This window comes from Corylus avellana, chromosome ca3 (genome assembly GCF_901000735.1).
Source record: "Corylus avellana chromosome ca3, CavTom2PMs-1.0".
Taxonomy (NCBI): Eukaryota; Viridiplantae; Streptophyta; class Magnoliopsida; order Fagales; family Betulaceae; genus Corylus; species Corylus avellana.
This window is the reverse complement of record NC_081543.1, coordinates 26,192,614-26,205,335: the sequence shown is the minus strand read 5'-3', so window position 1 is coordinate 26,205,335 and position 12,722 is coordinate 26,192,614. Positions and strand designations below refer to the sequence as shown.

The window sequence follows — 12,722 nt, the reverse complement described above, 5'->3', positions numbered from 1 at the left end:
AGGTCCCAACTAAAGAAATTTATAAATCAAGTTTTTCACCCTTGTCATTTAGTAATGATTACAACGTAAAAATAGTTGAACAAGTCTATGCTTTAAATAAACATCATGATACATATCAATTAGTTTTTAAAGAAGTAATTAAAAAACTTAGAGAAAAGACAATGAATTTCCTTCACATAGGATTAATCCAAGTTGTTGTAAAACCCCTAGTTTGTCTAGGAATCAATGCCTATGTACTTTTGTGTTTAAGAAATGCAAGACATAAATATTACAGTACTAGCATGTTAGGAGTCGTTGAATTTAGTCTTCTTAAAGGACCAATTCATTTTGACTGTTTCCCTGACTTCACTTTAAGTTTAAGTGATCCACATATCTTAAAAGTTTTAACTTTAAACATTAAAATAGCAGGTTATGATATGTTAGAAGGAAGCCAACCTTTAGTATTAATTTACAGATTTTTATTACAAGTTAATGAAAATCTTAATGTTCATGCTCTTGTTAAAAGTTCCAAAGATAAAACTTTACTAATACAGACACATTCTTGTGAAGCAAACGTTAGAGTACCAAAATCAGTAGTTTGGTTTGAAATAGAACTCCCATCAGAATGGCTATTAGAAAATGAAAACATTCCAACAAAAACAGAAAATATAGCATTTGATCTAAACTGTTTACAACAATACTTAGATGATAGTGTTAGGTTAAGTTTTGACGGACAAAAACTCAACAAACCACCCTTCATGATAAAAGAAACAGCTTTCTAAGATACAGCAACAAGCCGTAGAAATTTTGCCTCTTCCTCTGTTTATACTGAACTTTTAAGAAGAGATAAAAATTTATAGTTAAAAGGTATAAATGTAGAATCACAAATAATCTCCCCATGTTATACAGCTAATCAAGAAAATTTTGAAGAAGGACAAAATTTGCCAACACAAATATATATATATAAGCAATGCTTCACACTCTCACTCTATACTTTCACTGTCATCTTCTTTGATGTGACTTTTAAAATTACCATTAGATTTATGATGGATTACTATTGAATTTTGATCTAATGGTAATTTTAAAAATCACATCAAGGAGTATACGAGTAGGAGTTTGTATAACATTTTTTTAAAATTTTTTTTTTTTTTTTCTAACAAGGACCAATGTTAGATTTCGTTGGAACTGTGACATTAGTATTGTGAGAACATTGTAGAATACAAATATATTTTTTAGCACTCCTCTTTGCGATTGCAAAATGACATTATAATGTCAAATATGGATATCAATGAAATTTCTACTATCATAGGTAAGTTAGTTGATTGGATGATTTGAACACGTGTCTGATTAAAAAACTCTGGGAAACCCTTAGGGTTTTTTCCCCCAGCCACCTCCTAGTGAGGTCTTTCTCTAAGCCTTGTGCGGCCTTCTCGGGGTGGAGGAAAAGGCTTCCTCTTCCCCCCCTCCCCTTCTTTTTTCCCTCTTTGCTGTGTTTTTTGTTTGGGTTTCTTGTGTTTTGTTCTTTTTTTCTTGTGTAGATTTGAAGCCCACCGCCGCTCTTCTCTCCCGTCGTCGTTCAGCCATCGTCCAGCCCCTTGTGCTGTCTAGTCCCTCGTTCCTGGTCCTCGCCGCTCAGCCCGCCATCCTTAGCACCTCGTTTTCCGTCATCGTCCAGCCCGTTGCCCAGCCTGTCGCCGCCCAGCCTGTCGCCGTTCAGTCCATCTCTGTCGCCGTCCACTGCCTTGCCGAAGTTCCTGGTTGTGGATCTGGTTTTTGGGGTTTAGATCAGGTTTTTTCAAAACCCGATCTACTCTTCCACGACGACCCATCCACCAATCGAGGCCTTCGACCATCCTCCTTGGCCTCCTCGCTTCCCTTTTCCGCCAGCCGATCCTCGATCATTCCACTGCTTGCCGGTGCCCGATCTGTTCTTCGGCTGGCTATCACCGCCCCTACCCTTGTTTTTTGGTGTTCTTGGTGTTTGTTTTTGTTGTAATTTTATTTCTGTTTTACTGTATTTTTAGTTTCATTCTGCTGTTTGTATTGTTTTTTGTGGGTTTTTATCTCCTTGCCATGACTTGGTTTGATTTTGAGGAGGAGATTGATGTTGGTGGTTGTCCTATACCGGCTCCTTTTTGGTTCTCTGCAGTGCCTACTTTGCAACAACCATTTAACCGTGGTTGTTGGTTTGCCCGCAATGATCTCTTCACGGAGGTTCTTTGCAATTCACACCGCCTTGTGCGGTCCTGGAATAGGCCCGGCTTGCTTATGATTCTTTTGGGATCATTGGTAATTATCATTGCCTGCTGTTTGGTCCTTTTGGACTGATCCAGAATTTGTTCTTGTATTTGCACTGTTTTTTACCATTTGGGCTTTGTTGTTGGGGTGGCCTTCCCTTTTGTTTTTATTTCTGTGTTGTTTTAGTTTATTTTGGGTTTATTGTTGGGGAGCCCATCCCTTTTTCGTTTTCAGGATCTCTCACTTCTTCTTCCGTTCGGATCAGAAGTGGGAAAGATCCTTTCCTGTAGCCCTTTCTTTATTCAATTAGAAAAAAAAAAAAAAGAACACATGTCTGATTTTTATTGAACATAATATGGTTTATGGCCACACTAAAACAAAGAGAGTATGATGACATTTTCCATCTTTTAGTGAGTTATTTGATAAAAGGTAAAACCTTAGGAACCAAAATGATTTCGTTTCATGTATATATATAGGCGGTTAGCGGTTAACCGTTAGTGGTTAATAGTTTTTAATAAACCTAAAACCGCTAACTGTAACTATCTAGGTGGTTAGTGATTAATGCGATTAGCGGGCAGTTATTAACGGTCGGCCTTTTCACCTCTACTCAAAACATCATTCATCATCGGTTGCAAGGCAGAAAATCATATTGATCTATTATACATAAATAGATAAATATGCCAAACGAGCCCTAGCCATAGGAGCTCACCTCCATCTCCATGGACACAAACAACACCCAGCCCACGTCTATAAATGTTCGGTTCTGCAGAAGTTGTCTGTTCAATCTCTGAATGTCACTTTGTTGAGCACATAGCAGAGCAGCAATTCCAGATAATGTGTCTTGCTCCTGAACCGTGTATGTTACAACTGTTTGAGAATCAATCTCTACACATCCACATGGAAGATGGATAGATAAATTTGTTCCCGGGACTAATATTGGATCATCTCCTCCATCCCTCCAAGCTTGCCCGCTGTATATCTCAGCAGAGATATTAGCAAATGTGTCACCCTGGTCTACAACATAGGATGTGTCGTAGAAATATCCGACAGTGCCACTTATATCTGTGCAAGAGCAAGGGACATTGATGAGGTAATCTTGTTTGTCGTTGCCATGCATTATTGGGTTCATTTGGGATAGATTGCCAGAGTAAAGGGAGGCAATTTGTTCTTCTCATCGACCACTGTCGTTTATGTGGTACAGGGAGGCATTACATGTCTTGATTATTGTTTGAGTAGAGCAATTGAGAGGGTAAATAAGGCTTGCTTTGATGGATGTGGTGGAAGCAAGAATGGTGGCAAATAGAGTTGCCATTAATGGAGGGAGGAGAGCATGGGAAGCCATTGTTGTGGTCATGGGAATGAAGGAGTTAAATAAGAGTTGCCGCCACCATTGCTAGCTTCGTTCTCTTTGTCCTTGCTTACTTCTATAGATTGATGGATTTCGTTTGGAAACTGCCAATCTTCTTATTGGTTTTAACGAAGGCACTTGATATTTTCAATGCGTTTATAGAAATGACAATGGCAAAATTGTCATTTTACTTTTTCTTTTTTTTTTTGTTCTACAAATTTGTTGGACCCCAAATTCACTTAACAAGAACCTTGCCAAAGGCTAAATAAATATCACTTCTCTCAATCCTCTTCTTGATAGCCCAAGGGTAAAGGCAGAGCTTTGATTGGTATTATGTTGGTAGTATGTAGGATAAGTCAATTTGGCTAGATAAGGATTCATAACAATTATTTATTTGAATTATTAATAAATTTTGAACTGTCTAATAATTTATTTGGGCAGGTGAGAGTTTCATATAGAGTGGTTTATTTATTTATTTTTATTTTTATTTTTGACATTGGGTTTTAATGGGGCTTCCGGTGAAGTTTTGCACCCTTTGAAACCTAGCTTTGTGTATCTTTGAGTATGTGTAGGCCCACCTTCTCAAAACCTCATTGCTCACTACCTCGCTAGCTTCAATTATCCAAGCAAATTTTGATCTTGCTAGAACAGTTTCCTAGTATCCAATACTAAGCATGGGAGCTTATTGATGGGTGTCGGTGAGAGATAACTTCAATGTTTAAGTCAATGTATAATTTTTAGAAAGAGAGTTGAAAGTAATAATAACCTCAGGATCTCATCCCTCTAGGCTCTGAATTAGGGGTGTTGATGATATTGCGGGATTGGATAAGTTGTTGGAACAAATCCCCTGTTACGCACACACTTACGGGATCAGGTCTATCGTAGTGGGCTTTGCGTTTGCAAGCCCATCTTACGGTTTAGGTGGGCTAGACTATCTTGTCAGCCCAATTCCCAACCGATCTAATTTAATTACTAGTTAGATGGCAGCAAGCCAAGCTCAAAAGCTGTCAGTGTTTTAAATTATGTTTGAAAAAATTTGACCAAAAACATTTTTACGTCGAAACAAACGAGCCCTAATAGAGAAGGATCAAGATCTCATACAATTGTCAAAAATGCTACATATTAAAAAGTTGACATGTTATAGAAGTAATTAAAAAGAATTTTCCTCCCAAAATGCTTATCTCCACTTTTGTAGACACCCTTTTTTCTTCATAAAATCAAAGGACAATTTTTAACTCAAAGGTTTCTTACATCATAGAGAGCAACAACGTGATGAAAATATACTAAATTCTCAACTACCTAAAATATACCACATTTTTAATAGATTGACATTTTCCAGGCATTTTAATGCCTAAAAATTTCGTAATTTAAGAATATAATGTTTATTTAAAATTGTTGGGTATGTTAATCCAATGAAAAAACATAATAAAGTAAGAATATAAAATATTATAAAGCAGGCAATTTGCCTCTCTAGTTGTTTTGCAATATACTTGACAGAAATTAAAAGAGACATGAATGGAGCTACGTGTTAATCCAAGCTAGGCCCCCGCTTGAGAAGGCTAAAATTAAATCTTGAATTGCCGGGATCCCAATAAATTCCAATCTCATCACCCTTCTTCAGCCTCCTCCTCTCCACAAAGTCTCCTTTCCATCTTTCAATGAAGACGTAGCTCCCACTCTCCCATCGTTTGAAGAACAATTGATATTCAGACATGGTGTCGCAGTCCCATACTGGAACTCTCACCCCATTCTTTATGTTCTCAATGCGCTGTGCATCCCAATGGGGTAAAATATGCCTCCTTACGCTGTCCTCCGCCAGCAGCAACTTCGACAAATGCCCTAGATCACTTGTCACAATCGTCTTCTTGGTAGCCCAGGGATCATATTGGCCGAGCTTCAACTCCAATGAAACACTACTGCGCCTCTCTTCTTTCTAAGTTCGCGGTAATCTGCGGGTTTCATTCTTTTGAATATTATTCCACAAGCGCTGTTTTCAGTTGCTTTTCTCTTTTTGTTGGCGCAATAAGAATCGCAAACGACCTTCAACTCCAACGAGATCTCTGCGTCCATTAATTCACGTTGGCTCTCGGTGGTGATCATCACAATAAGTTGGTTATCAGCTTGGCGATCGTTCTCTAGAGTCGTCAAAAAATCGAACAAGATGGGTTCAGAAAAGGAGAAAGTAATATCGTCTGTTGTCTTGTCGTCGTTTGAAAAAACCGATAGTTCATGTGAGATAAAAATGTAGTTTGTAACATTTCTTTTGAAAGAAGCACATGCCAAATTCTTTGTTAGCCGTCTAGTTGGGCAAGAAGGTATCAGATTAATACCAGCCAGTTCTCCAGCAATAAGAATAATGCACCTCAATTGGAACATCATGAAAATGAGAAAGACTCACTTCCCTGAGTTCTGAATTGGTGGCTTCTCAGCTGGTGTGCGCTCGGGAACTATGTTTTCAGCTGGTTTTGCAACTTCAGGAAAAAGAGTGTACTCCACAACACTGCCTATTGAGCCATCAGTTTCTGTTCCCATTGAAAGACCACCGTCAGAGATATCACTTAATCCTTCCTCAGAATCTGCATCCCCAAACCCCAAGAGCTCAATGTCTTCAGTAAAATGCTGGCCTACGTTCCCTCCAGATAACATTGACCTTGAGAAGCTGCAAGTGCTCAATCTCCTCATCTTTCTTTGCAACTATTTCCTTGAGAGATGCCACCTGGAAGATAAAAAGGAAATCAGACAAACAAAATAAAAAATAAAGGGAATAAAAAATCTTCCTTGTTAAATATTATGTGAAGTAATCAGCTGAGACCCAAGGTGTTTCCCTCCAATAATTTCTCACACCTTTTATTCCCTAAACCTGACAAAAAATGTTAGGGGCAGAATATGGGTGGGGAAACAACTGTCAAACATGGTAGGCTGTAATATTGGTGGGAAAGAAATAATCTTTATAATGGCTTCCAAAGAAAATTTCTTCCAAGCAAAATGGCTCTTATGGAACAGGCTGCAAGGAGCAAGGACCTTCCACCTTAACCAGCTAAGCTCTATCTAGAGCTTAAGAAGTCAAGAGACCCTGAATCAGATCCTATCAAGCTAACAATACAGAATTCTGTAAAGTGGATGCCGCAAATGATTTTGCAAATGAAATTGGGATGTGACCGATACCGGCAGCTAAACTTAGGGCCATATTTCCTGGGTGCTTACTAGACGGAGAGGAAAAATTCAATGTGGAAAATTAAGAAGAAGAAAAAAGTGACCAAAAATCTGAATAGCTAAAGATGTGGAAAAGGGCAGTGTCAAAGATCCACTCAAATGGGGAGTTAAGAAAACAAGTCCTTTGTATTTAGCTTTGGGCATCCTTTCTCTCGCGAAATTGTTCTCTTGTGATCATTGAAGCTTTGGGCATCCTTTCTCTCCAAATGCACCAAATTAGAAAGGAAGGAATTGCATTCCAAACAATATTGATATCATATCGGCCAACCCTCTTTTCCAAATATCAAAATCATTCCTAATTGGTAAACCATTGATTTCATAGGATTGTTGGGGATTCTACAAATGAATCTGTCCATTTCTGTAGTATAACAACATGGTGAATAACCTTGTGAAATATTTAGCTAATAGTTTAGAGAGAGTAACATATCAAAAAAATCTCCAAACAATAGCCATTAAGAGGAATACAAGAAAGCACTCTGAAACATCTGCTTTGTATGTTAAAAGCAAGATCTCTAAGAAAGCATGTTATGTTAAGAAGAATAAAAGATTGGACCTGTTCCATACGTTCTCTAACATCTCTTCCCTCTTTGTTGCTCTGTACAGCACCTAACTCTACACCAGAAACCCTCTCTGCAAACTTCAAGGTACTTATGGTTTCAGAGTAAGAATCTATATCCGGATTAAGCTGAACAAACATAAGGGTTTTTGCTTGACCACCTACAATTTGGAGAGGAACAAAAAATAAAGATAAAACAAGTCATGAATAAAAGAAACTCAAAACTACAGTATCAAACTCTGAAACTCATATCTTATTACCATAGTCAAAGACCAAGAATAAGACAAGTACCTAAAGAACTCTGAAGTACATGAGTTAATTTGCTATTTCTGTATGGTAAATGTGGACTCTTCTGCACTGAGCAAAAATTACATCTCCAAGCGCTGATAGTGATTTGTTTATATGTTGTGCCTCCCTAAGCCTATCCCCAGTTGCTTCAGACCGACCCACTCTCTCACTTTCAGCAAGATCTACGAAATGTAGATTGCCACACAAGATGGCATCTGTCTCCAAGTCTATGCCTCGAACATGAACAGTGAGAACACTGCAAGATATGATTGAATAAGAAACAATAAATAAATTATAAAAAAAGAAAAAGAAAAATCTAACATGTAAAGTGGTTGACAGAAGAAGTTAGTACTGAGAATACAACCTACGGGATCTGCTACTTCTTTCAGTCAGGGCTGTGGCACCGACTGCCCTATTCATCAAACCAATATTCATCAACTCTAAGACATCTGTGGTTGATTCAACAGGGTGCATGCTTGCATCAGGGACAGCTAACCCATTCGGTTGGGTGGTGTTCCAAATCCCAAGTGTGTGCAAGTCAAAGGAAACAAAAACTTTTTCCATTAAAAGACGAGTACTGCTCGTAATTAAATGATCAGATGGAGTTCAACTTACAATCAAGAATGAAATCGAAAAGTAAAAATGAAAGACAGAAAAAAATAAATAAATAATAAAGGATATCTTTTTTGAGGACCAACACTTGAAAGAAGATCCCGAACTTGTTCATTAGAGATCTCAACCATTTGAACAACAAAATCATATTGCAATGGAGCTTTTCCTGCTTTGAGAAATTAGGAAAAGATCATTTAATGCATGATAATTGACCCCCCAGTCCTCTTGTGATGATACAATAGGCCCACTCTAGAAGAAACACAATAAAAGCTGTAAGGAGCAATCCTAAATCATGGAAAAATTAAAACTGCTACAATATGAAAGATGTGCATACCATTTGTATAGGTCTTTCCTGAGCCAGTTTGACCATAAGCAAATATGCAGACATTGTATCCATCAAGAACAGAGCGGATTAATGGTTGGGTATCCATAAATACCTCCTCTATGAGCATATAATTCAAAATAAATAACAATTAGAATGTAAGAATTTTTTCACTAATAAAGGAATGCAGTAGTTAGAAGAAAAGGTGTCACAGAATCAATAAACATCATTCATTTGGAAATCAATACCTTGAGTAGATGTTGGACCAAAAACCTTGTTAAACTTGAACAACCTACGGGTCTCTTTTACTTGCTTAGAGGGATTCCCAGCAACTAATTCACCATTTTCACCAATATAATCGATGATGGTCTGCTTCTTACTTTGTCCTGGAAGGAATGGTCTTATGCGACAATACACTTTAATATTTCCTGCACCAGGGAGGGCGAAAGAATAGAGTGAAACTAAGAACTGACAAACTCAAGCAACAACCAAGCAAGACTAAGATGTACCTTTCAAGTCCTGAACCTCATTATACAACCTACGATTCTCTTCTAGAACCGTATGATAATTTTCAGCAGCATCTGCCAGTCCTTTAAGCTTCAATGCTGTTTAAGAGAGCATACTTAAGAAAAAATACCCAGACAAAGATAAATGCACAACATTAAGCAGGATGTAAACTAACTTTAAATAATCAATCCTACCCAAGTAAAAGAATTCCTCCGCATAACTTCTTTTTGTCTTCAAGACTTTGTGTTTTATGGACTCTAAAGCCACCCTCGATTCCTAAACAATAAAACCATGTTAAAGGATCAATATCCAAAAGATATGAGATAAAGAAAAAGAGAATTAAGGCAAACCTGCAAATTTCCAAAATGACAATCTATATATCTCTTTTAGATTCTCTGTTTCTTTTTCCATCTCCGTGATTTAGATTCAGAAAATGTCTCAAGTTCTTCTACCTTCTTCCTTGAATCTGCTAAAAGGCACTCAAGTTCTTTTAACTTCTTCTCCAACCCAATTACAGCTTCCTTAGCATTTGTTCCTAATTGCAAGCTATGATCTTCATGTATCCTTTTGGCCACTTCTAGTTCTTGTTTCAGAGCCAAAATCTCCACATCACTATGATCCTTCTCTTCCCTTAATTTTACCACATCCTGCTCCTCAAGTTTCTGTTTATCTTCTATTTTGGCCTTCTCGATCTGCCACATCACATAAAAGTTTATTTTTTACTTTGTGAGCCACATAAAAGTATATTAGGAGCAAAATAAACTCACTAGCAAAAATAACTACCGAATAATGTTCATTAGGGAAAGAAACTTAAGGATTAATTAAAATGCATGTAGTACTATTGATCTTGGATGAATTACAGAACAATGTTTCATATATTTGAATATAAAGATAGGGCTAAGAACAGTGCAGCACCTTTAGCTGCTGAAGTTGTTTCATAACAACCTATAGGAAACAAGAACAGTTAAAGTCAATTGGGGGAAACAAAAACAAAAGGCAAACACCTGAAACCAAGAGTACCTCAATTTCTTCTGTAGTCCCCGTTGCAATGGTTTCAAGTACTCTTATTTTTGATTGATACTTCTCCTCACGAGCTTTATAAAGATTACTTTGCTGCAAATATGCAACATACGAACGCTTATTACTCATGAGCAGTATAAAACCATAATCTCTGAATTTTGGAAGAAAGAAAATCTCTAAAGCATTTTACAATTTTTAAGTTCTCCGCATGGTTTGAAATTCTCTCTTCAATAACTTGCAAGGTTTTTCTAAGCAGCCATGCCACTCGCTGCAAAATGGGGATGGAGAAACAGTGTGATACAAAATGGCAAACAATAAAGAGAAAGAATCATAACAATGTATTAGTTCAAGGCTTCGAGCATGCTTTATTTATAAAGCACCAAAATCTTATTACTGTAAGGTGTCCTCTTACTGCCATACATTAGGTAGATCTCCGTCCTTTCTTTGCATGCTATCATCCAAAATCTTATTCACTATGTTGAAAAGCAATCGAGTTACAATTGCTTTTCAAGAAGTGCAATAAAACTTGAGAAAATCATCAAACTTACAATTGAAAAGGCAGAAAAAGCAAATTTCAATCATATGGATAAAGGAAAATAATGAGCTTACATCCAAATTGATTGAATTGATCATGTCCGAAATTTTAGCATCAGAAGAATCACCAAAACATCCTTGCTCTCCAAGATGATGTAGTAAAGCATCTGATGGCTCTACAAAAGAATGAAAAAAAAATGCGTAATTTCTTCTGATTCCAACGCGCGTTCTAAATTCTTTTCCATCTCGGATTGGGATTTCTTGCTAATGGCTCTCTCCCTCTCTCCCCGTGTATATAAGCCCCACTCCCCCTCATACCTTTCTCTTCACACCAACAACCTCCGAGAAAAACACACAAACACAAACGCTTTCTTTCCCGCCAACCTAGTCGGGCATGGAGCTTTTTGCCGCAACCACGAAGCCGAAGCCGACGATCGGCGACGGCGAAAACAGCTATCTTTCACTGGAACTATCGCTTTTTTCAAACGACATGACAAACAGACGAGATTAGTTCCTCCTTTTCTGAACCCATCTTGTTCGATTTTTTGACTCCTAACGATCGCCAAGCTAATAACCGACTTATTATGATGATCACCACCGAGAGCCAACGTGAATTAATGGACGCCGAGATCTCGTTGGAGTTGATGGTCGGTTGCGATTCTTGTTGCGTCAACAAAAAGAGGAAAGCAACTGATCAAAACGGCGCTTCTGGAATAATATTCAAAAGAATGAAACCCGCGGATTACCGCGAACTTAGAAAAGAAGAGAGGCGCAGCGGAGTTTCATTGGAGTTGAAGCTCGGCCAATATGATCCCTGGGCTATCAAGAAGACGATTGTGACAAGCGATCTGGGGCATCTGTCGAAGCTGCTGCTGGCAGCTGACGGCGTAAGGAGGCATATTTTACCCCACTGGGATGCAGAGCGCATTGAGAACATAAAGAATGGGGTGAGAGTTTCCGTCTGGGACTGCGACACCAAGTCTGAACATCAATTGCTCTTCAAACGATGGACGAGTGGGAGCCACGTCTTCATTGAAGGATGGAAAGGGGACTTTGTGGGGAGGAGGAAACTGAAGAAGGGTGATGAGATTGGACTTTATTGGGATCCCGGCAATTCAAGATTTAATTTTTGCCTTCTCAAGCGGGGGCCTAGCTAACATGGATTAACACGTAGCTCCATTCATGTCTCTTTTAATTTCTGTCACGTATATATATTGCAAAACAACTAGAGAAGTAAATCATTAAAAAAAAAAAAAAAAAACTAAAGAGGCAAATTGCCTGCGTTGTAATATTTTATATTCTTACTTTATTATGTTTTTTTTATTGGATTAAGATTCTTTACAATTTTAAATATGTAATAGATTTTTAAATTATATAATTTTGGTTTGGTTTATATTAGTTAACTGCTTTAGTAATCGGTTATTAAAAATTGCTAACCGCTTATATATATATATATATAAAATATAAAAATGACGTCGTTTTGGAGAGAGAAACAAAATTTTAAGAGGAGTGCTAGGCTTACAAACAAATTTTATAAAAAAACTTTTACAAACTGATGTGGCATAACATGATTAAGTTTTGTCAAAATTTGAACTTATTGTATATCTAATCATGTTGTACCACATCAATTTGTAAAAATTTTTCAATAAAATTTGTTTGTAAGCGTAGCATTCCTCAAATTTTAAAGCCCAAAATGTTTTTTATATTAATAAATGTTCCCAAAATGTTCCATATTTTTGGGAACATTTTGGCCCAAAATGATTCAACTAAGCCCAAAAAATAGGCCTATTGACGGCCCAAAACATTTAAAAAACCCATATAAAAAAAAAAAACAGTTATAAAACTGTCAGTTATTGGTTTGAATAATTGCTAGTTATAAAATAACCGCTAACCGCCTAGGCGGTTGCGGTTATTAAAAATCGATAACCGCTCAAGGCAGTTGCGGTTAGCGGTTATAGCCAATAACCGTAGGTTATAACAACTTGAGCACCCCTAGTTTTTAGGCATCAAAATGCTTGAAAAATGCCATCTATTAAAATGTGGTATATTCTAGTTAGTTAAGAATTTAGTATATTTTCATCACGTTCTTGCTCTTCCAACACTTT

The 12,722-nt window shown here is 37.4% G+C and overlaps 1 protein-coding gene and 1 pseudogene across 1 annotated transcript; one reads left to right on the top strand and one right to left on the bottom strand.

The window, feature by feature from the left end:
• Positions 1 to 5,093: 5,093 nt before the first annotated feature.
• Positions 5,094 to 10,379, bottom strand: LOC132175535 (kinesin-like protein KIN-14J; annotated as a pseudogene).
• An 855-nt stretch (positions 10,380 to 11,234) lies between these two features.
• LOC132174326 (B3 domain-containing protein At2g33720-like) lies at positions 11,235 to 11,774 on the top strand. Its single transcript, XM_059585999.1, has one exon. The coding sequence runs from the start codon at positions 11,235 to 11,237 to the stop codon at positions 11,772 to 11,774; it is 540 nt and encodes a 179-aa protein (XP_059441982.1).
• Positions 11,775 to 12,722: the final 948 nt, after the last annotated feature.

Excerpts from the sequence above, each read along its gene's own strand:
- LOC132174326 (XM_059585999.1), top strand. The coding sequence starts at position 11,235 with ATGGACGCCGAGATCTCGTTGGAGTTGATGGTCGGTTGCGATTCTTGT.